Genomic DNA, 25,215 nt, shown 5'->3' with positions numbered 1-25,215 from the left:
ACCAGTACCTGTTTGGCAGGAAATTTGAGCTGGAGACAGATCACAAACCCCTAACATCCCTTTTGGCCGACAACAAAGCCATAAATGCGAATGCATAGGCCCGCATACAAAGGTGGGCACTTACGTTAGCCGCCTATGACTACACAATTCGGCACAGACCGGGCACTGAAAACTGCGCCGATGCACTCAGCAGGCTCCCACTAGCCACCACTGAGGGGGCAACAGAACATAAGAACATATAAGAACATAAGAATTAGGAACAGGAATAGGCCATCTAGCCCCTCGAGCCTGCTTCGCCATTCAAAAAGATCATGGCTGATCTGGCCGTGGACTCAGCTCCACTTACCCGCTCGCTCCCCATAACCCTTAATTCCCTTATTGGTTAAAAATCTATCTATCTGTGATTTGAATACATTCAATGAGCTAGCCTCAACTGCTTCCTTGGGCAGAGAATTCCACAGATTCACAAGCCTCTGGGAGCAGAAATTCCTTCTCAACTCGGTTTTAAATTGGCTCCCCCGTATTTTGAGGCTGTGCCCCCTAGTTCTAGTCTCCCCGACCAGTGGAAACAACCTCTCTGCCTCTATCTTGTCTATCCCTTTCATTATTTTAAATGTTTCTATAAGATCACCCCTCATCCTTCTGAATTCCAATGAGTAAAGACCCAGTCTACTCAATCTATCATCATAAGGTAACCCCCTCATCTCCGGAATCAGCCTAGTGAATCGTCACTGTACCCCCTCCAAAGCTAGTATATCCTTCCTTAAGTAAGGTGACCAAAACTGCACGCAGTACTCCAGGTGCGGCCTCACCAATACCCTGTACAGTTGCAGCAGGACCTCCCTGCTTTTGTACTCCATCCCTCTCGCAATGAAGGCCAACATTCCATTCGCCTTCCTGATTACCTGCTGCACCCGCAAACTAACTTTTTGGGATTCATGCACAAGGACCCCCAGGTCCCTCTTTCCACGCAGCATATTGTAATTTCTCCCCATTCAAATAATATTCCCTTTTACTGTTTTTTTTCCAAGGTGGATGACCTCACATTTTCCGACATTGTATTCCATCTGCCATCCCCTAGCTCATTCGCTTAACCTATCTAAATCTCTTTGCAGCCTCTCTGTGTCCTCTACACAACCCGCTTTCCCACTAATCTTTGTGTCATCTGCAAATTTTGTTACACTACACTCTGTCCCCTCTTCCAGGTCATCTATGTATATTGTAAACAGTTGTGGTCCCAACACCGATCCTTGTGGCACACAACTAACCACGATTTCCAACCCGAAAAGGACCCATTTATCCCGACTCTCTGCTTTCTGTTAGCCAGCCAATTCTCGATCCATGCTAATACATTTCCTCTGACTCCGCGTACCTTTATCTTCTGCAGTAACCTTTTGTGTGGCACCTTATCAAATGCCTTTTGGAAATCTCAATACACCACATCCATCGGTACACCTCTATCCACCATGCTCGTTATATCCTCAAAGAATTCCAGTAAATTAGTTAAACATGATTTCCCCTTCATGAATCCATGTTGCGTCTGCTTGATTGCACTATTCCTATCTAGATGTCCCGCTATTTCTTCCTTAATGATAGCTTCAAGCATTTTCCCCACTACAGATGTTAAACTAACCGGCCTATAGTTACCTGCCTTTTGTCTGCCCCCTTTTTTAAACAGAGGCGTTACATTAGCTGCTTTCCAATCCGCTGGTACCTCCCCAGAGTCCAGAGAATTTTGGTAGATTATAACGAATGCATCTGCTATAACTTCCGCCATCTCTTTTAATACCCTGGGATGCATTTCATCAGGACCAGGGGACTTGTCTACCTTGAGTCCCATTAGCCTGTCCAGCACTACCCCACTAGTGATAGTGATTGTCTCAAGGTCCTCCCTTCCCACATTCCCGTGACCAGCAATTTTTGGCATGGTTTTTGTGTCTTCCACTGTGAAGACCGAAGCAAAATAATTGTTTAAGGTCTCAGCCATTTCCACATTTCCCATTATTAAATCCCCCTTCTCATCTTCTAATGGACCAACATTTACTTTTGTCATTCTCTTCCGTTTTATATATCGGTAAAAGCTTTTACTATCTGTTTTTATGTTTTGCGCAAGTTTACTTTTGTAATCTATCTTAACTGAGCATGATGCTGAGATGGTCATGGTTGTTGAAGCTTTCGAAAGCGAAGGCTCACCTGTGACAGCCCGTCAGATTAAAGTCTGGACAAATAAAGACCCGCTACTGTCTTTAGTTAAGAAATGTGTCCTGAATGGGGACTGGGCAGTCACGTACGGGGCATGCTCTGAGGAATTTAAACTGTTTCATAGGCGCAAGGATGAACTCTCGATTCAGGCCAATTGTCTACTGTGGGGAAACCGAGTAGTCATGCCCCAGAGGGGCAGAGAGGTGTTTATCAGAGAACTTCACAATGAGCACCCGGGCATTGTCATGATGAAGGCAATTGCCAGGTCACACGTTTGGTGGCCAGGGATAGATGCAGACCTGGAACTTTGTGTTCGCAGGTGCAACACGTGCGCTCAGCTGGGCAACGCACCTAGGGAAGCCCCCCTTAGCCCCTGGTCCTGGCCCGCCAAGCCATGGTCACGCATCCATGTGGACCACGCAGGTCCTTTCATGGGAAAAATGTTTTTGATTGTAGTAGACGCCTACTCCAAATGGATTGAGTGTACCATTTTAAATTCAAGCATATCCTCTGCCACGGTAGAAAGTCTACGGGCAATGTTCGCCGCCCATGGTCCACCGGATGTTTTGGTCAGCAACAATGGCCCGTGCTTCACAAGCACTGAATTCCAGGACTTCATGGCAGGCAATGGAATCAACCATGTCAGAACGGCACCGTTCAAGCCGGCCTCAAACGGCCAGACGGAACGAGCAGTGCAGATAATCAAACAGGGGATGCTCAGAATCCAAGGGGGTTCCCTACAAAGCTGCTTATCATGCCTCCTGTTGGCTAATAGATCCCGACCACACTCGCTCACAGGGGTTCCACCCGCAGAGCTGCTAATGAAAAGGACGCTCAAAACCAGGTTATCCCTTATACACCCTACTATGAAAGAAATTGTTGAGAGCAGGAGTCAGTCACAATGTGACTACCATGACAGGAATGCGAGGGCGCAATGTCAATGACCCTGTTTTTGTCCTTAATTACGCTGCAGGGCCCAAATGGCTTGCAGGCACTGTGATTGCCAAAGAAGGGAATAGGGTTTTGGTAGTTAAACTTACCAATGGACAAATCTGCCGCAAACACGTGGATCAAACTAAAAGGAGGTTCAGCAACCCCATAGAAGAAGCAGAGGAAGAACACGATGTCGAGTTTACTCTACCACAGGTGACCGAACACCGGAACCAAGTGGAGGAGAGCCCAGTCACTGTGTGCAGTCCGGACAGGCCTGAGGCACCGCAAACAGCAGACACTCAGGCCAGCATCCAACAACCGGAGCCCCAACTCAGGCGCTCTACAAGGGAGCGTAAACTACCAGAGAGACTTAACCTGTGATCCCAATAAGACTTTGGGGGGGAGGTGATGTCATGTATTCAACTATCATTGTAACCCATGTATAAGCTGACCTAAGTTGTACACCTTGAGAACATTGACCACAAGGGGAACTTGTGGGAGACACTCCTAACATGGACTTTCAGGTATAAAAGGGGAAGCTCCACACACCTTCATCACTTGAGGTCTTGGTAATAAAAGTAACTGGTCACAGAGTGACCTTCTCTCAAGTATGGGCCTCGTGTGCATTTATACTGTATAGTAAGGACATATCAGACATATAGTATTCTCTGCAGCCGAGAGTGTGAGTCCCGAAGGCTATGTTGCCTGCCCAGTGCCAGGGTTAAGGACATATCCTCTTGGCTGGAGAGGAACTTGGAGTGGGAGGGGAAAGATCCAGCTGTCGTGGTCCATGTAGGTACTAATGACATAGGAAGGACAAAGAAAGAGGTTCTCCTGAGGGAGAATGAGCAGCTAGGGGCTAAATTAAAAAGCAGAACCTCAAAAGGTAATAATCTCTGGATTACTACCTGAGCCACGAGCAAATTTGCATAGGGTAAATAAGATCAGAGAGATGAACGCGTGGTTCTAAGATTGGTGTGGGAGAAATGGGTTTCATTCACGGGGCACTGGCACCAGTATTGGGATAAGAGGGAGCTGTTCGGTCCTGACGAATCGAATAACTAGGGCTGCAGATAGGGCTTTAAACTAAATAGTCGGGGAGGGATCAGGCAGAAATTAAAAGAGTCAAAGAGAAAAGAGAAGGCAATAGTGCAGGGTAGTGATAGGGGTAATGATAACCGGGGTGTGACAGGAAGGGACAGAACGTTTAAACATAAGAATGCATCAGAAAGTGGAGTCAGAGGAGGGAAAAATGGTAAAAAGTCAACATTAAAAACTCTATCTGAACGCACGCAGCATTTGTAACAAGATAGATGAGTTAATGGCACAAATAGAAATAAATGGGTATGACCTTATAGTTATTACAGAAATGTGGTTGCAAGGTGGCCAAGGCTGGGAACTGAATATTATGGGGCATTTGCCATTTCAGAAGGCTAAGCAGAAAGGAAAAGGAGGTGGGGTAGCTCTGTTAATAAAGGATGAGATCAGTGCAGTAATGACAAAAGATATTTGCTCAGAAGATCAAGATGTAGAATCAATTTGGGTGGAGATAAGAAATAATAAGGGAAAGAAGTCACTGGTGGGAGTAGTCTATAGACCCCCTAACAGTGGTTACACTATATGACAGAGTACAAATCAAGAAATAATGGAGGCTTGTAAGAAAGGTACTGCAATAATCATGGGCGATTTTAATCTTCATATTGATTGGACAAATCAAATTGGCAAAGGTAGCCTTGAGGAAGTGTTTATAGAGTGTATGCAGGATGGTTTTTAAAAAAAATATGTTGTGGCAAAGATAGCCTTGAGGAAGAGTTTAGAGAGTGTATTGGGGATGGTTTCTTAGAACAATAAGTTGTGGAACCAACCAGGGAGCAGTCTATTTTAGATCTGATAATAAGACTGGATTGATTAATTAATGATCTCATAGTAAAGCATCCTCTTGGGAAGAGTGATCATAGCATGGTAGAATTTCAAATTCAGTTTGAGGGTGAAAAAGCTAAGTCTCAAACTAGTGTCTGAACTTAAATAAAGGCAATTAAAAGGTATGAAGGCAGAGTTGGCGAAAGTGGACTGGGAAAATAAATTAAAGGGTAAAATGGTCGGTAAGCAGTTGGAAACATTGAAGGAGATATTTCATAACTCTCAGAAAAGATATATTCCAGTGAGAAAGAAAGACTCCAAGAGAAGAATGAACCATCCGTGGCTAACTAAGGAAGTAAAGGATGGTATCAAATTGAACACAAAGGCATACAATATTGCAAAGAATAGTGGAAGGCCAGAGGATTAGGACATTTTTAGAAACCAGCAAAGGATGACTAAAAAAATAATAAAGAAAACAGATTGTGAGAGTAAACTAGCAAGAAATATAAAAAGCAGGCAGTAAGAGCTGCTACAGGTATATAAAAAGGAAGAGAGTAGCTAAAGTAAACGTTGGTCCCTTAGAGGATGAGACTCGGGAATTAATAATGGGAAACAGGAAAATGGCAGACTTTGAATAAATATTTTGTATCGGTCTTCATGGTAGAAGACACTAAAAGTATCCCAATAATTAATAATCAAGGGGCTACTGGGAGGGGGGAACTTAAAATAATCACTATCACTAGAGAAAAATTAGACAAGTCCCGTGGACCTGATGGCCTGCATCCTAGGGTCTTAAAAGAAGTGGCGGCAGAGATAGTGGATGCATTGGTTGAAATCAACCAAAATTCCCTAGATTCTGGAAAGGTCCCAGTGGATTGGAAAACCGCAAATGTAATGCCCCTATTTAATTAAGAAAGGAGGGAGACAGAAAGCAGGAAACTATAGACCAGTTAGCCTAACATCTGTCATTGGGAAAATGCTGGAGTCCATTATTAAGGAAGTAGTAGCAGGACATATAGAAAATCATCATCAAGCAGAATCAGCATGGTTTTATGAAAGGGAAATCATGTTTGACAAATTTGCTGGAGTTCTTTGAGGATGTAACGAGCAGGGTGGATAAAGGAGGATCAGTAGAAGTAGTGTATTTGGATTTGCAGAAGGCATTCGATAAGATGCCACATAAAAGGTAACTGCACAAGATAAGAACTCACGGGGTTGGGGGTAATATCTTAGCATGGATAGAGGATTGACTAGCTAACAGAAAACAGAGAGTCGGGATAAATGGGTCATTTTCAGGTTGGCAAACTGTAACTCGTGAGGTGCCACAGAGATCAGTGCTGGGGCCTCAACTATTCATACTCTATATTAATGACTTGGATGCGAGTGTAATATAGCCAAATTTGTTGATGATACAAAGATAGGTGGGAAAGCAAGTTGTGAGGAGGATGCAATTAATCTGCAAAGGAATATTTATAGGCTAAGTGAGTGAGCAAAAATTTGGTAGATGGAGTATAATGTGGGAAAATGTGAGCTTATCCACTTTGGTAGGAAAAATAAAAAAAAAATGTATTATTTAAAAGGGGAAGAGATTATAAAATGCTGTGGTCCATGAAACACAAAAAGTTAGCATGCAGGTACAGCAAGTAATTCGGAAGGCAAATGGAATGTTGGCCTTTATTGAAAGGGGGATGGAGTAGGGAAGTCCTGCTACAACTGTACAGGGTGTTGGTGAGACCACACCTGGAGTACTGCGTACAGTTTGGTCTCCTTATTCAAGGAGGGATATACTTGCATTGGAGGCAGTTCAGAGAAGGTTCACAAGATTGATTCCTGAGATGAATGGGTTATCTTACAAAGAAAGGTTGAGCAGGTTGGGCCTATACTCATTGGAGTTTAGAAGAATTGAGAGGTGATCTTATTGAAACATATAAGGTTCTAAGGGGGCTTGACAGGGTAGATGCAGAGAGGATGTTTTCCCTCATGGGGAATCTAGAACCAGAGGGCATAGTTTCAGAATAAGGGGTTGTCCAAATAAAATGGAAATGAGAGGAATTTTTTCTCTCAGAGGGTTGTGAATCTTTAGAATTCTTTACCCCAGAGAGCTGTTAAGGCTGGGTCATTGAATATACTTAAGGTGGAGATAGACAGATTTTTGAATGATAAGGGCGTCAAAGATAATGGGGAGTGGGCAGGAAAGTGGAGTTGAGGCCAAGATCAGATCAGCCATGATCTTATTGAATGGCGGAGCAGGCTCAAGGGGCCAAGTGGCCTACTCCTGCTCCTATTTCTTATGTTTTTAAGTTCTTATTTCCTCCTCGCTACGCCAGGGTACTGAGCATTTCCCAGGTGCAACAAAGAGGAAAATCTTAATGATCAATTCGGTTAATAAATTTGTGCTATGCTTGCACAAATTAAAAAGTCCATTGAGCCCATGGTGACACTCCTACAGCAACAAACTTGAATTCTCAAACATAGAATCATATAACACTGAAGGAAGCCAATCAGCCCATCGTTCCTGTACTGGCTCTCTGAAAGCTACCCATTAGTTCCACTGCCCTGCTGTTTCCCCATAGCCCTGAAAATGTTTCCTTTTAAGTATATATCCAATTCCCTTTTGAAAGTTACTGTTGAATTTGCTCTTGCCACCCTTTAGGCAATGCATTGGGATCATAGAAACATAGAAAATAGGTGCAGGAGTAGGTCATTCGGCCCTTCGAGCCTGCACCACCATTCAAATATGATCATGGCTGATCATGCAACTTCAGTACCCCATTCCTGCTTTCTCTCCATTCCCCTTGACCCCTTTAGCTGCAAGGGCCACATCTAACTCCCTTTTGAATATATCTAATGAACTGGCCTCAACAACTTTCTGTGGTAAAGAATTCCACAGGTTCACAACTCTCTGAGTGAAGAAGTTTCTCCTCATCTCGGTCCTAAATGGCTTACTCCTTATCTTTAGACTGTGACCCCTGGTTCTGGACTTCCCCAACATCGGGAACATTCTTCCTGCATCTAACCTATTCAATCCCATCAGAATTTTATATGTTTCTATGAGATCCCCTCTCATTCTTCTAAATTCCAGTGAATATAAGCCTAGTCGATCCAGTCTTTCTTCATATGTCAGTCCTGCCATCCCAGGAATCAGTCTGGTGAACCTTCGCTGCATGCCCTCAATAGCAAGAATGTCCTTCCTCAGATTAGGAGATCAAAACTGTTCAAGGTGTGGCCTCACCTAGGCCCTGTACAACTGCAGTAAGACCTCCCTGCTCCTATACTCAAATCCTCTCACTATGAAGGCCAACATGCCATTTGCCTTCTTCACCGCCTGCTGTGACTGATCAATGACTGATGTACCATGACATCCAGGTCTCGTTGCACCTCCCCTTTTCCTAATCTGTCACCATTCAGATAATATTCTGCCTCCCTATTTTTGCCCCCAAAGTGGATAACCTGACATTTATCTACATTATACTGCATCTGCCATGCATTTGCCCACTCACCTAACCTGTCCAAGTCACCCTGCAGCCTCTTAGCATCCTCCTCACAGCTCACACTGCCATCCACCTTTGTATCATCTGCAAACTTGGAGATAATACATTCAATTCCTTCGTCCAAATCATTAATGTATATTGTAAATAGCTGGGGTCCCAGCACTGAACGTTGTGGTACCCCACTAGTCCTTGCCTGCCATTCTGAAAAGGACCCATTTATTCCTACTCTTTGCTTCCTGTCTGCCAACCAGTTCTCTATCTACATCAATACATTACCCCCAATACCATGTGCTTTAATTTTGCACACAATTCTCTTGTATGGGACCTTGTCAAAATCTTTTTGAAAGTCCACATATACCATATCCACTGGTTCTCCATTGTCTACTCTACTAGTTACATCCTCAAAGAATTCTAGAAGATTTGTCAAGCATGATTTCCCTTTCATAAATCCATGCTGACTTGGACCAATCCTGTCACTGCTTTCACGTCTTTAATAATGGATTCCAACATTTTCCCCACTACCGATGTCAGGCTAACCGGTCTATAATTCCGTTTTCTCTCTCCCTCCTTTTTTAAAAAGTGGGGTTACATTAGCTACCCTCCAATCCATAGGAACATCCAGAGTCTATAGAATGTTGGAAAATGACCACCAATGCGTCCATTATTTCTAGGGCCACTTCCTTAAGTACTCTGGGATGCAGACTATCAGGCCCTGGGTATTTATCGGCCTTCAATCCCATCAATTTCCTTAACAGAATTTCCTGACTAATAAGGATTTCCTTCAGTTCCTCCTTCTTGCTAGATCCTCCTAGTATTTCCGGAAGGTTATTTGTGTCTTCCTTAGTGAAGACAGAACCAAAGTATTTGTTCAATTGGTCTGACATTTCTTTGTTCCCCATTATAAATTCACCTGATTCTGACTGCAAGGGACCTACATTTGTCTTCACTAATCTTTTTCTCTTCACATATCTATAGAAGCTTTTGCAGTCAGTTTTTATGTTCCCTGCAAGCTTACTCTCATACTCTATTTTCCCCCTCCTAATTAAATCCTTTGTCCTCCTCCTTTGAATTCTAAATTTCCCCCAGTCCTCAGGTTTGCTGCTTTTTCTGGCCAATTTATATGCCTTTTCCTTGGATTTAACACTATCCCTAATTTCCCTTGTTAACCTCGGTTGAGCCACCTTCCCCGTTATATTTTTATGCCAGACATGGTTGAAGTTCATCCATGTGATCTTTAAATGTCTGCCATCACCTATCCACCGTCAACCCTTTAAGTATCATTCGCCAGTCTATCCTAGCCAATCCACGTCTCATAACATCGAAGTTACCTTTCTTTAAGTTCAGGACCCTAGTCTTTGAATTAACTGTGCCACTCTCCATCTTAATGAAGAATTCTACCATATTATGGTCACTCTTCCTCGCACAATAAGATTGCTAATTAATCCTCTCTCATTACACAAGACACAGTCTAGGATGGCCTGCTCTCTAGTTGGTTCCTCGACATATTGGTCGAGAAAACCATCCCTTATATACTCCAGGAAATCCTCCTCCACCGTATTGCTACCAGTTTGGTTAGCCCAATCTATATGTAGATTAAAGTCACCCATGATAACTGCTGTACCTTTATTGCACGCATCCCTAATTTCCTGTTTGATGCCATCCCCAACTTAACTACCACTGTTTGGTGGTCTGTACACAACTCCCACTAGCGTTTTCTGCCCTTTGGTGTTCCGCAGCTCTACCTATACAGATTCCATATCATCCAAGCTAATGTCCTTCCTTACTATTGCGTTAATCTCCTCTTTAACCAGCAACGCTACTCTACCACCTTTTCCTTTCTGTCTATCCTTCCTGAATATTGAATACCCCTGGATGTTGTGTTCCCAGCCTTGGTCACCCTGGAGCCATGTCTCCGTAATCCCAATTACATCATATCCGTTAACAGCTATCTGCGCAGTTAATTCATCCAGACAGAGAGCCTTCAGGCTTGTTTTTTTTAACACTCTATGTCTTTTTAGAATTATGTTGTAATGTGGCCCTTTTTGATTTTTGTCTTTGATTTCTCTGCCCTCCACCTTTCCTTATCACCTTTCTACCTTTTGCTTCTGCCCCCCACTTTACTTCCATCTGTCTCCCTGCATAGATTCCCATCCCTCTGCCATATTAGTTTAAACCCTCCCCAACAGCACTAGCAAATACTCCCCCTAGGACATTCGTTCCAGTCTTGCGCAGATGCAGACCGTCCGGTTTTTACTGGTCCCACCTCCCCCAAAACCGGTTCCAATGTCCCAGGAATTTGAATCCCTCCCGCCACGCATTCATCTTCACTATCCTGCTATTTCTACTCTGACTAGCATGTGGCACTGGTAGCAATCCTGAGATTGCTACCTTTGAGGTCCTACTTTTTAATTTAACTCCTAGCTCCCTAAATTCAGCTTGTAGGACCTCATCCCATTTTTGCCAAAGATTATCTATTGATAAGGAAATAAAAAGAAAAAGAAAAAGATTAAATACTCACCAAATCCACCAGCCAATCACTTACCCGCTTGGCTGTGACATCACACTTCGATTTCTTTTTACTTCTTTGTTTACTCACTGAGTAAAAAAAAAAAAAATTTTCCTCATCTCCATCCTGACATTTTTGTCAATTATCTTAAATCTGTGTCCTTTGGTTACTGACCCTCCTGCCACGATTTCTCCCTGTCTACCCATCCCTGTTACCATTTTGATAATCTTCTCTGTACCGGCTCCACAGCCTTGACATCTTTTCTTAAGTGTGGTGCCCAGAATTGGACACAATACTGTGGCTGAGGTCTAAACAGTGATTTATAAAGATTAACCAATACTTCCTTGCTTTTGTACTCAATGCCTCTATTAATAAATCCAAGAATCCAGTAAGCTTTTAACAGCCTTATCGACTTGCCCTGCACCTTCAAAGATTTGTGCATATTAACCCCAGGTCTGTCTGTTCCTACACCCCCTTTAAAATTTTACCATTTAGTTTATACTCTCATTTTTTTCCTTCCAAAATGGATCATTTCACACTTCTCTGCATTCAATTTTGTCTGCCCATTTCACCAGTCTGACTATATCTTCCTGAAGTCTGCTACTTCTTCTTCTCTATTTACTACATTTCTAAGCTTTGTATCATCGGCAAACTTTTAAATTATGCCCACTATACACAAGTCCAAGTCATTAATATATATCAAAAAGAGCAGTAAACCTAATATCAACCCTTGGGGAACACCACTGTAAACAACAGTGCACCACTACCCTCTGCTTTCAGTCTTGGCCAATTTCATATCCACACTGCCACTGCCCCTTTAATTGCAATATGTCTATTATTTGGCCCTTTATAAAACATCTTTTGAAAGTCTATATACACATCAACTGCACTATCTTCATCAAACCTCTCTGTTATTTCATTGAAGAACTCAATCAAGTTAGTCAGACACGATTTGCCTTCAACAAATCTGTATATATTATCCATAAGAATTTTATGACCAGTAGCGAGGCGACTTTCAGTCTGGGGAGATATAGGAGCTGAAATTGCCCACTGTCGGAAATGCGGCACATCTACCCTGTTTCAGATGTTTTTACTGGCGTGGTTGATGTGGTGGCCTCGAGCAAAATTCTGCTCTTTGGCTTTTTTTTTACAGCAGCCCGGAAGTCGGTCATAATGGGGGCGGAAGTACAACGGTGAGCGGAAGTTCGCACACTAGAGGGGCAGAAGTTGGGGGCGGGCAGACTGTGCTTCACTGTCACTCATCAGCGTAGCGCTGATGACGGCATCGTGCTGGCGCCTCACCACATCTCTTAAAGGGGAGAGCCGCTGCCATTATTTAAGTTAGGTCCACTGGACCACCAGGGAGGGTTTCGGCCAGACCAGTGGCCTGGCACCCAAGAGGGGGTGCCAAGCTGCCTGTTGGCGGCCCGGCCGAACCCGGGGGCATAATTGTCGGCCCGACATGGCAGTCAGTCAACAAAAAGAAAAGATAGCGACCGCAGCAGCAGGCCCTCCCCTTTAATGGCAGCCACACTGCCATTTTGAGCACACTCCAAGCAGAGCGCACCGGCAGAAAAAGCACCGCGCAGCGGGAGCAAGATTTTCTCGGCGGAATTTCGCGATCGGGGGGGCGGGGGGAGAACATCGACGGTGACACACTTAGGATGGATCAGCAGCAGCGGAGTGGTAGTGGGAGGAGCGGGTCATCGCAAGAGCGGAATTTTCAAAATGGCGGCCATTCCACAAAAAATCGGCGGCCATTCCACTCCGCAGCGTGGCTGCCAATTTCCGGCGGTAACAGGCCTTAAAGGAAGGGGTAATTTCAGCCCCATAAATTCAGTTCAAGCAAAGAAAGCACATAATCCATGAAAAAGGAAAATTATTTGTTTAATGTTAGCCAGTAAAAGTTCACAGATTTTGTTACATTAAAAATCATCAAAGTTGCATTTTAGATTAACTCAATGTAATGTGAAAGAACAGGAAATGTTACTATTTTAGACAATAAACAAACTTATTTGTACCATTTCCTACCACTATGTTTAGAAATATACTTATCCTCTTTGCTTTTAATACCCCAGGTAAGATATTTTTCCATATTTAAATGCTGTTGAATTCATTGAATGATTTGTTAAACTGGATTTCAATTGCTGAAAGCTACAATGTTCAGAGTATAGTGAACAGTTCCTGCTTCCAGTATTATTAAACTATTACCTAATTCATCATCCTGTTCTTTTATTTTTCCCAGTTAAACAACTGCTGAAGTGGTGAGCCTTTTTTGAGAGGGTCAATCTTCAACAGCTGTCGAGTCGCTGATTCCCAGTCTCTTCCTAGCTCCAGGCGACTGCAGATTGCTGGATATTGTCTGTCTGTATTTCTAGCCCATTCTACGGCTTTTTTTACATGTTCTAGTGTCCGGTATGATGTTCTGCAGAAGCCAATGAACGTTTTTAAGTATATATTCAATAAAAATATAAACCAACCAATTTTCCTGGTGTAAACATTTTTTTAATTATGCTAGTATACAATGCCATGCGATTTGTAATATTCCTCTTAAAACTAATATAGGCACTAACATCTGAAATCTGCTAAAAGTTTTTTTAATTCATGGAGAATGAACGTTCTCAAAATTGTGTGTGTGAATGAGATGCACTATAGGAGTTGCTGTTGTCTCCTTGTTCCTGTGGAACTACAATACCTAGAGTGTATTATGATAAATGAGAGAAAATTTATAAGTAGTCATTAGGCACAAGTGGGGAAGAAATTATTTCTTTTTTTTAAATAACGTGTTTTATATAGTATAAGCTACTTTAAAAAAAAGCTGAGCTAACCGTGTGGTTGGACTCCTGCCAGAGGGGGATGTCTATGAAGCACTTTGATGTTAACCTCAGACATTATGGCTGGAGTTGAAGAGAATTACGACTTGTTCTATTGCTAGTTATAGACTCAATAGTGGGTAGTGGGGGGCCGGAAAACCTTCCTGTGTGTAGTGCTGCATCAAAGACTGTTTCAGAAAAACTGCAAATTCACTGTGGGGAAATAATAGGGAGAGCAAAATACCTTTTTTATAATCATGTAAGTAACAGAGGAAAAATTAGGAACATTTTGAGGAAGAAAGTAGCAAGAAGAAAAAATATTTGTGCCTTAAGCAAATACTGCAAACTCACCATTGGAAGTGGAGAACAAAAATATCTAATGTAGTATCTAGAAGTAAGAATTTAAGGTGCCAGTCTTGGTCAGTAGAAGCACACTTGCCTCGGAGTTAGAAAGTTACAGGTACAAGAGCCCCACACCAGAGACTTGCGCACATAATCTAGATGCAGTCTTGAGGGAGTGCTGTACAGTCAGAGGAAAAATCTTTCAAATGAGATGTTATACTGAGGTTCTGTCTTCCTCCTCAGGTGGGTACTATTTGAAGGGTACCAGGAGAGTTCTCCCGGTGTTCTGGCCAACATTGGTCCCTAAACTAAAATCACTAAAAAAAAATGATTCTCCAGTCACTTTTCTCATCAATTAGTGAGATCTTGTGCACAAATTGTTTGCTGCATTTCCCTCACATTACAACAGTGACTACATTTCAAAAGTACTTAATTGGCTGTGTCGTGCTGTAGGATGGCTTGGGTTGTGAAAGGTGCGACATAAATGGAATAAAAACAGAAAATGATGGAAATACACAGCAGGTCAGGCAGCATCTGTGGAGAGAGAAACAGAGTTACCATTTCAGGTCGATGACCCTTTGCCAGAACTGGAAAAGTTAGAGATGTAACAGATTTTTAAGCAGGTGTAGGGGCAGGGAAAAGGGGGAGGGGAGGAAAGAACAAAATGGAAGGTCTATGATAGGATGGAAGGCAGGAGAGATTAAAAGACAAAATGGATGATGGTGCAAGGCAAAAGATGATCCCCTCCCTTCATCTTTCAGCATTCTGAAGAGACTGCTCCCTCCGTGACACCCTGGTTCACTCCTCATTCACCCCCAACAACATTTCCCCTTCCCACAATACCTTCCCGTGCAAGCGCAGGAGATGGAACACCTGCCCTTTTACCTACTCCCTTACCACTGTCCAGAGCCCCAAACACTCCTTCCAGGTGAAACAGCGATTTACTTGTATTTCTTGCAATTTAGTATACTGTATTCGCTGCTCATGATGTGGTCTCTTCTGCATTGGGAGACCAAATGCAGATTGAGTGACTGCTTTGCGGAATATATCAGTTCAGTCTGTAAGACCCCAAGCTTCCGGACACCTGTAACTTTAATTCTTCGCTCCACTCCCACTTTGATCTCTCCGGCCTCAGCCTCTTACACTGTTCCAACGAAGCTCAACGTAAAAGCTCGAGGGACTGCACCTCATCTTTCGATTAGGCACTTTACAGCCTTTTTTTTCTCTCTCACATGGCAGCTGTTGATGATTCTGCTATTCCCATTTACACCTCATCTAGTCATCTTTTGTTTCTTAACTTGTCCCACTACCATCTCCTTTTGCCTTGCACCATCATCCCTTTTGTCTTTTAATCCCTCCTGCCTTCCATCCTATCAGTCCTTCCCTTTTGTTCTTTCCTCCCCTCCCCCTTTCCCTGCCCCTACACTTGCTTGAAAATCTGTTACATTGCTAACGTTTTCCAATTCTGATGAAGGATCATCGACCTGAAATGTTAACTGTTTCTCTCTCCACAGATGCTGCCTGACCTGCTGAGTATTTCTAGCATTTTCTGTTTTTATTTCAGATTTCCAGCACCCGCAGTATTTTGCTTTTGTATTACTGCATAAATGGAAGTTCTTTTTGGAGAACAAAGAACAAAGTTGTTCGCATCTTGAGCTAGTTTTGTAAAATGTGATTTAAAAAAATGATATTTACCATTTACATTGAGGTATGTACTTTTCAGTATCAATAAGGTGTCCAAATGTTTTTATCTTGAGCCTGGAATGTGATGTATTGCTTCAGTAAATTTGCTGTTTGTTAGCAATAGGTGGATCACTTGTTATTAAGTTGCAGCAGGACTGTGGTAAGTATTGAAAACTGCAACCCAGCTTCTGTACTATCCACGAGCAATGCCACAAGTGAGTGTTACTTTAAAGACCATCTCAATTTGTGTAGTTGAAATTATAACTAATTCTACAATCCAATATGTTTGAAAAAAACATAAATTATTCACAATATTATCATTGCCCCAATAACATTCAATCTAGACTTTATACAAACCTTGAATCCAATGTCTGCTCCAGTCTGAAGAGGGATTTGAGCTTAATCCCTTTCAACTGTTCAGTGAAACGAATCAACTGTAGAATCAGGAGTGTAGCAATAAGCAATACAATCTCTTCAGCTGCGCGGTGACCTTTCAAAGATAAATATTTTCTAGTCAATGCCTGCTTCATAATCTAGCCTTCAAAGTCATTATTTAAAAATCTGATTTTAATGTAAGTTTTGTCAAACAAATCAATAGGCACAGAAATTACAGCAATTTGTATGCAAAAAGTAATTTCCGTTGAAATATTAGCTAATGTACATCATTTGACATTGATAGAATCGTTAAAAACTGCTTTTTTAAAATGAGTAATGAAATAGATGCTACTAACCCAATAACAAAAGTCAGCAAGTAATTGCTGAGCTGTGACACGTAAACATTTTAATTCAATTCAATTAACACTCTTCTTTCCCTAGGCATTCTTTTAAAGTGTGCTCGAAATACTGTTGTGTTATCATGAAATCTACAACTGTTCTGAATCAATAACATTTGAACAGATTAATTTTATTTTAAATACATTCATTTGAGATATGTTTTGAAGCTCAAGGTTTTTCTTTGCCTCCTCATATTTTACCTTTCCAAGTCCCTGCTGGGTCACGCAGGTGTAGGTGTATGTGTAAAAGTAAGCTGGTCAAGATTACAATTTCCTTCCCCCTCCCCAATTAGATGCAAGGGATGAAGTTAGCTTAGATTGGGAATTCAGTGAGTGGGGTAAATGGAAACTGTTGCCTGGCCCTTTATAAATGTATTATTTTTATTGTCTCCCCCTCTCTTTAGATGTCTTTGCCCACCCTTCTCAAATCTCAGGACAAGTCCTATTTTGGCATTCAATTTCTGAACAAATCAATTAAAAACAATCTTGTTATAGCATGGTGTCACCATGGGCTGTATCACAAATGTGATGGTAAGTGGCTGCCATTCCCAATGTGGGACACAAAAGAGGCCATGTATTTCTCATAATACATAACTTGTATCCCTGTAAATTAGTGTGAAACCAACAGATGCCTCATAAGTAATTAGAAGTTTATTTCTCTCCTTTAGAACCATGAATTGTTTAATTTATGCAATGAATTATTTTGGACACGTTGAAGAGTCTTTCGATTCACTGGGAATAAAATATGATTTTATAAATTGGTGCTTATGGATGGATAATATACTATCCCTCAAAGTTAAATGGATCAGGATAGAATAAAAGGAGATTAAAGGAGAAAATGCCAAACTAACAAGCCAAAATATTAGAAATCTAGATGGGGAAACTTGATCTCCCTGACAAAAGGTAGATCTTTACCATGTTATTAACATTTGCATTTAAAGCATTTCATAGAATATACAGTACAGCAACAGGCCATTTGGCCCAACCAGTCCAAAGTGGTGTTTATGCTCCATTCGAGCCTCCTCCCAAATTTCTTCATCTAACTCTATCAGCATAACACTCTATTCCCTTCTCCCTCATGCTTCACTAACTTCCCCTTAAGTGCATGTACACTATTTGCCTCAACTACTCTCCACGATAGCAAAGACCACATTCTCACCACTCTCTGGGAAAAGAAGTTTCTTCTTAGTTCCCTATTTGATTTCTTGGTGACTATCTTGTATTGATGGTCTCTAGTTTCGCTCTTCCTCACAAATGAAAACACTTTTTGATAATTTTAAAGACCTCTATTAGGTCACCCATTAGCCTTCTCTTTCCAGAGAAAAAAGCCCAGCCTGTTCATCCTTTCCTGATAGGTATAACCTCATGGTTTTGGTATCATCCTTGTAAACCTTTTTTTCATCCACTCCAGTGCTTCTATATCCCAAAACTGTACACAGTACTCCAAGTGTGGTCTAACCAAGGTTTGATATAAGTTTAGCATAACTTCTCTACTTTTCAATTCTATCCCTCTAGAAATAAACCCGAGTGCTTGGATTGTTTTTGTTATGGCCTTATTGACCTGCGTCGCAACTTTTATTGAGTTCTGTATTTGTACTCCCAGATCCTTTTGCTCTTCTACCCCATTTAGATTCTTATTTTCCAAGCAATATGTGACCTCCTTATTTTTCTTTTCAAAATGTAATATCTCACACTTATCTATGTTGATATTCATCTGCCAATTATATGCCTATTCTGCAAGTTTATTAATGTCTTGTAAGTTGTTGCAGTCCTCCTCAGTGTTGTATCCCTCCCAATTTGGTGTCACCAGCAAATTTAGAAATTGTTTTTGATTATAAAGTCTAAATCATTAATATAAATTGTGAACAACAGTGGCCCCAGCATTGATCCTGGTGGGACCCCAATCCCCACATTCTGCCACTCTGAATAGCTACCCTTTACCCTACTCTCTGTTTTCTGTCTTGCAGCCAACAAGCCATCCATTGAAATGTATCAAAGTATTTTACATAATGAATTATTATTTGGTGCAGTGCTATGTAGGGAAATACAGCAGCTGTTCAGCCAAAGTATACCTTGTTTGAAACAAGGACCCAATATCTTAGGTGGGCAGGATGGCTCCTTGTCTGCTAATGTAACCGTTATATATGCAGACTATAGATATACTTTGTGTAGTCACTGTATAGTTGCATAAGATGGAGACTTGTTACCTGATGTACAATCAATAAGGTTTACACTGTGTATATAACTATGCTGGCACCACTAGAGGGTGCAACTGGAGGAGACCGGGGTTTCCTGCCCCTGTGGCAGAGGCTGTCCATCAGAGGGCACTGCGGTGGGAGACCTGAGGGTCATCTGCATAGGTGTGCAGGACCCAGTATAAAAGGCTGCCCACCATGCTTGTGCCTCACTCTGGAGTTACGAATAAAGGACCAAGATCACTACAGTTTGAGCACAACACATTGCCTCGTGGAGTCATTCATAAGTGCATTACAGACATAACAGTAACAACGCGCACACCTCAAACATCGTGAACAATGGTGGAAAATTACAACAGGATTCAAAACTTATTAGTAGGATCTTCAAGAACTTTTATTGTAATCTGTACAAACCCTTGATAAAAGTTGGAAATTGTCTGTGAAGAGTTCTTTCAACTAGGCATTCTAAAGTAGATGAAGAAGGGAAAGTTAGATTAGAGTGAGCAGCTCCATACAGAAGATGCAGAGAGTTGGGTGCAAAGTGGCAAAGGACTGACAGACATCTGATTTAAAATAAATACAGGCCTACTGTTGATTTAGCTTGGAGTCAGATTCAGATGTTGGTCAAATTTTCAGATGATATTCAACTAGAAAGGACAGTGGATTCAGATGAGGTAGCTCAGAAAATACAAAAATGAATTGGACAAAATATATAAGTGGGCAGAACAATGGCAGATGAAATTGAATGCAGACAAGTGTAAAATGATGCACATAGGAACAATAAATGGACAACATGTATTTCACGAAAGGTGTTAAAATAAATAAAATTAAGATTTAGGGATCTTAGACTAAAAGTTCAACATGTTCAGAGTAACAATAAACAAAGAAAATTATAAAATATATAGTCAAAACAGTAGAGTAAAAGTTAGAGAAGTTGTTGTCAAATTGTGTAGTGCTATGGTCAGTGCACAGCTTAAGTACTGGTGAAACACACGGATGACATTTAAGTGCTCGAGGCAGTTCACAGAAATGCCATAAGGCTGATCACTAGTATTATACATTTGCAATATAATGAAAGATTGGAGAAACTTGGGCGTTACAGCCTTGAAAGGAAACAACTAAGAGGTGAGCTTATATATAAGTAAATGGTAAGGAAAAGGTGAACCTGTAAATTACTTCATAGTAAAGTGTGAGTAGGGCAAGGAACATAGATTTAAACTAAAAAGTTACATTTAGGACTTGTCAGGAAGTTCTTCACATAAAACTGACATACATAGTTGTGGAGTTGAAAACTTTGGAATTGTTTAAGAAACAATTGGATTCTACAGTGGGCAACTAGGGTCCTTTTGGATGGATGACCTAAGATAGTCTGAATGACCTTCCTCATCTATATTTATCTTGTGATCTTCTGAACATTATACAATAGCAAAACATAGTACTGCTGTTTATGGCAACTTGTGTAATAACAAGCAACTTGCAATTGACAATTTTCCTGCCTAGAAGGTGAATGAAGCAGGGCTGCCCTTTATCTCACTCTCTGTTTGTTTTGCAGTCAAGCCATCAGCACAAATGATTAGAAAATGTTCAGAGATAAGGAGAGCGATGAGTCTCAGATTGAAACACATCCTTTAGTTGAAACCATATTCTTTTGCTACTGCAGAATCTTAAAACAGGATTTAGAATGTATCCTAGAAGTATTGAATTCTTTAACCAGTACTTCAGGTTACAAAATCCACTGGACGAAGGCTAACTGCAGATTTAACTGGTACCAGCTCAAAGAAAATATAACAAAGGAACATTCAGTTAGCGATCCACTTCTATGAAATAATTAGGAATTCTGTTGCTCCAACAGCTAATGACGAATTAGTTAAATTGCAATTTCTTCAGTTGATTTCCTGATCGAATGCACTGGTGCCAAATGGCTGAGTAGTGGTTGAAAATCGTCCGAGCAGGCCCTGGGCCTGAGACTCCTTGATGCGCAGAGAGGGATGTCAAACCATTTTATGAGCTGCGGCCTACTACATATTTTGTGCAATAGCCTCATTAAACCATAACAAATTATGCTTCTTCATTTCAAGTACCTGTTGGCACCATTCCTAGTTTCTCACTAGGAATGTGCTAAGGTTATTCAGGGTCCATTTAAATTGGGCACTATATCCAAAGAATGTTGTGCCATTTTGGAAATTGCACTCCTAAAAGGTGAGAGCTATTATTGTAAAGTCCTTACTCTACAATATGAAACCACACGAGGCACATTCAGGGGACAAGGTCATTCTGTGACCTTAACTCTTTATTCACAGGACTCCAAAGACCATGACCTTGTGTGGGACCTCCCTTTTTATACCTGTGTGATCAGGTAAGGAGTGTCTCCCACAAGTTCACACCTAGTGGTCAAGGTGTGCATCTATGCTGAGTGTATACAGTAATACAGTGGTGTTACATTGTGGTTACGTACATGACATCACCTCCCCTCCACCCCCCGCAAAAGCCTTATTGGGATCATAGGTTTAGTCTTTCAGGTGGTGTACGCTCCCTCGTGGAGCGCCGCAGTTGGGGCTCTGGTTGTTGGACACTGACGTGAGTGTCTGTCACCTGTGGTGATTCCGGCCTGTCCGGGCTGACTGCAGGGACTGTGCATTCTGCTGATTGCTCTTGTTGCTTGTTCACTGGCGGTGTTGTGAGCTCCATCTCATGGTGTTCTTTAGGTTCCTCCGTGTTGATGCTGAACCTATTTTTTATTTGGTCCAGATGCTTACGGCATATCTGACCATTGTTGAGTTTTACCACGATGACCCTATTCCCCTCTTTGTCAATTACAGTGCCCTCAAGTCATTTGGGCCCCATGGTGTGATTGAGGACAAATACAGGATCATTTATTTCTATACATTTCCCCCTCGCATTACGGTCATGGTACTCGTTTTGTGACTGGCGCTTGCCCTCAACTATGTCGGTCAGGACTGGGTGAATGAAGGACAACCGAGTTTTGAGTGTCCGTTTCATTGGTAGCTCTGCGGCCGGGATCCCAGTGAGCGAGTGCGGTCGGGATCTATAGGCCAGCAGGAGACGTGATTGGCGGCATTGTAGGGAGGGTCCTTGAATCCTGAGCATACCTCGCTTAATGATTTAGACCGCACGTTCCGCCTGGCCATTGGAGGCCGGCTTGAACGGCGCAGTCCTGACGTGGTTGATGCCATTTCCCGACATAAACTCTCAGAATTCGTAGCTTGTGAAACATGGGCCACTATCACTAACTAGGATGTCCGGCAAGCCATGGGTTGCAAAGATCGCACGTCGGCTTTCCATGTGGTGGATGACGTGCATAAATTCAGAATGAAGCACTCGATCCATTTCGAGTACGCATCTACCACAATAAGGAACATCTTACCCACGAACGGGCCCGCGTAGTCAACAAGAATGCGTGACCATGGCCTGGTGGGCTGAGTGGGGCCTCCCTGGGGGCATTATCCAGCTGGGCATACATCGTGCAGCTGCGAACACAGTGTTCCAGGTCTGAATTAATTCCAGGTCACCAAACATGTGACCGGGCAATGGCCTTCATCAGTTCCCTGATAAATGCCTCCCTGCCCTTCTGGGGCATAACTACCCGACTGCCCATAGTAGGCAATTGGCTTGGATGGAGAGCTCATCCATCTGTCTGTGGAACGGTCTGACCTCCTCAGGGCATGCTCCGTGTGCGGGCGCCCAATCCCCAGTCAGGACACATTTCTTAATCAGAGATAGGAGGGGATCTCTGTTACTCCAGATTTTGATCTGGCGGGCTGTGATGGAGGAGTCTGCGCTGTCAAAGGCATCGACAGCCATGGCCATCTCAGGGCTTTGCTCCGCTGCCCCCTCAGTGGTGGCCAGTGGAAGCCTGCTGAGCGCGTCAGCACAATATTCAGTGCCGGGCCAGTGCCGGATGGAGTAGTCATAAGCAGCCAGCGTATGCGAGCTGATGCGTTGGCATTGATAGCCTTGCTGTCTGACAACAGGAATGTTAATGGCTTGTGGTCCGTCTCTAATTCAAACTTCCTACCAAAGAGGTACTGATGCATTTTTTTTACACCATAGACACATGCAAGCGCTTCCTTCTCGACCATCCCATATCCCCGTTCTGCTTGAGCGCGACCTGGAAGCATAAGCCACAGGTTGTAGTTGACCCCCAGCATTGCCCTGCTGCAACACGCACCCAACCGCATAGGGCGATGCATCACGTGTCAGAACCAATTTTTTACAGGGGTCGTACAGGGTCAACAAATTGTTTGAACAAAGTAGGTTTCGCGCCCAATCAAAAGCCCGTTCCTGACAGTCCCCCCAAAACCAATTGCAACCCTTACGCAGGAGCATGTGTAGCGGCTCCAACAACAAGTTCGGCAGAAAGTTCCCGAAATAGTTCAACAGTCCCAGGAATGAATTCAACTCCAATGTGTTGCAGGGCCTGGGTGTTCGTTGAATCGCCTCTGCTTTGGATTCGGTGGGCCGAATCCCATCTGCAGCAACCCTCCTGCCCAGAAACTCAACCTCAGGAGCTAAGAATACACATTTAGACTTCTTGAGTCGCAGGCCTACCTGGTCCAGTTGGCGTAGCACCTCCTCCAGGTTGTGGAGGTGTTCCTCGGTGTCTTGACCCATGATGAGGCTATCGTCCTGGAATACGATCGTTCCAGGAATGGATTTAAGCAGGCTTTCCATGTTTCGTTGAAAAATCGCGGCCGCTGATCGAATGCCAAACGGGCACCTGTTATAAACGAACAGTCCCTTGTGCGTGGTGATGGTAGTCAGTAGTTTAGATTCGTCGGCCAGTTCCTGGGTCATATAGACTGAAGTGAGGTCCAACTTGGTGAACAGCTTGCCACCTGCCAGCGTGGCGAAGAGGTCCTCCGCTCGCGGGAGCGGGTATTGATCTTGTAGGGACACCTGATTGATGGTGGCCTTGTAATCGCCACAGATCCTGTCAGAGCCATCCGCTTTTAGGACAGGAACGATGGGGCTCGCCCAGTCGCTGAATTCAACAGGCGAGATGATGCCCTCTCTCAACAGCCGGTCCAATTCGCTCTCGATCTTTTCCCGCATCACATAAGACACCGCTCTCGCTTTGTGATGCACTGGCCTGGTGTCTGGGTGATGTGTATCACTACTTTAGTGTCTTTGAAAGTCCCGACGCCAGGTTGGAATAGTGAATCGAATTGTTGTAGGACTTGTGAGCACGAATTTCGCTCTACAGATGACGTTGCGTTAACATCCCCCCATTTCCAGTTCATCTCGGCTAACCAGCTCCTCCCCAACAGTGCGGGACCATTGCCCAGGACAATCCAAAGCGGCAACCGATTCACTAACCCATTGTGTGCGACAGCCAACATTGCACTGCCTAGCACCGGAATGATTTCTTTAGTGTAAGTCCGTAATTGTGTCTCAATACGTGCTAATTTGGGTCTACTGTGGAAATTTACTTTTAAAGTTACATTTTCTGTTAAATGTACCCTTTTGTAATAAAACAAAATGGAATCTCAATTCTCCCAGAAGTCCCTACAGCAAACAGCCTGCCTCTGTATAAACATGTTAACCTTGATTGATAGCCAACTAATTTAGAAGCTTGGGAACCATCTGTGTGAGCGAGGGAACCTTGAGTGTACCCTCCCTAACTGAAAGAGCACCCCTTTGTTTTAGGATTATACTCCCTAGCAGTAACTGTCACAATGATAAATCTTAGAAGTTCCAGATAAAGGCTGTATAGATAAGTAGGAAATTAAAACAAGGATGTAATGTTAATCAAGTGATTGAAGAACTCCTTATCTGTATTTGCTGACTGCAAGGGCAGAGCTGATACATGTGATGGAACCATAATTTCTTTGTTTGTTCTTCTGTATAAAGATAGTGTGTTTTTGTATTACTGTAGAAGCCTTTGCGGAGCTTTTGACTTAGCAGGACTTTTCCTTGCAGTAAGTAAATTAAAGGGACATCTACTGAGCTGTTTATGTCTGAGTTTCACTTTTTTTAGTTAAATTGAGAGTCGAGATTTTGACACTACTGACTTTAAATGGCCATACCTTCTCAAACTGCTGAACGCCCATGAGTGACTGGCTGGCCTCAGTGTCCAGCTCCATGCATACAGGGATACCGTTTAATAAAATCCTCATCATCATTGGTGGTATTTTAGTGTATGAACGGTGAATATTCGCCACATGGACCCGTTGAACCTCGGCGTCCATCGATTTGCTCCAAAAGTCATCCTGCCTCAAAAAACCCTCTTCTGGTCCATCCGCCTCATATTAGTCTGGTTGCAGACTTCCTGCACATTCGAGCTAAGTGGCCACTGAGATTGCAGTTCCTGCAGACAAACTGTTGAAATCTGCAAGATCTAGCTGAGTGTTTCCCCCACACCTCCAGCATGAGTTGAAGTTTCCATTGTTGGGAACA

The 25,215-nt window shown here is 42.8% G+C and overlaps 1 protein-coding gene across 2 annotated transcripts in view; it reads right to left on the bottom strand.

Moving 5' to 3' along the window:
- Positions 1 to 12,882: 12,882 nt before the first annotated feature.
- Positions 12,883 to 25,215, bottom strand: part of parp4 (poly (ADP-ribose) polymerase family, member 4) — a 265,891-nt gene continuing 253,558 nt past the window's right edge. The window contains exons 34-36 of one of the 2 annotated variants that reach the window (XM_070892180.1): positions 19,213 to 19,263; positions 16,188 to 16,320; positions 12,883 to 13,417 (exon numbers count right to left, since the gene is read on the bottom strand). In XM_070892180.1, coding sequence (XP_070748281.1) covers positions 13,225 to 13,417; positions 16,188 to 16,320; positions 19,213 to 19,263 — 377 coding nt within the window. In that variant the 3' untranslated portion in view covers positions 12,883 to 13,224. The remainder of the gene's footprint in view (positions 13,418 to 16,187; positions 16,321 to 19,212; positions 19,264 to 25,215) is intronic. The other variant, XM_070892181.1, reaches the window with a different exon arrangement.

The sequence above is a fragment of the Pristiophorus japonicus genome, chromosome 10 (assembly GCF_044704955.1).
Source record: "Pristiophorus japonicus isolate sPriJap1 chromosome 10, sPriJap1.hap1, whole genome shotgun sequence".
NCBI classification, from domain to species: Eukaryota; Metazoa; Chordata; class Chondrichthyes; family Pristiophoridae; genus Pristiophorus; species Pristiophorus japonicus.
This window is presented reverse-complemented; position numbering and strand designations above follow the sequence as displayed.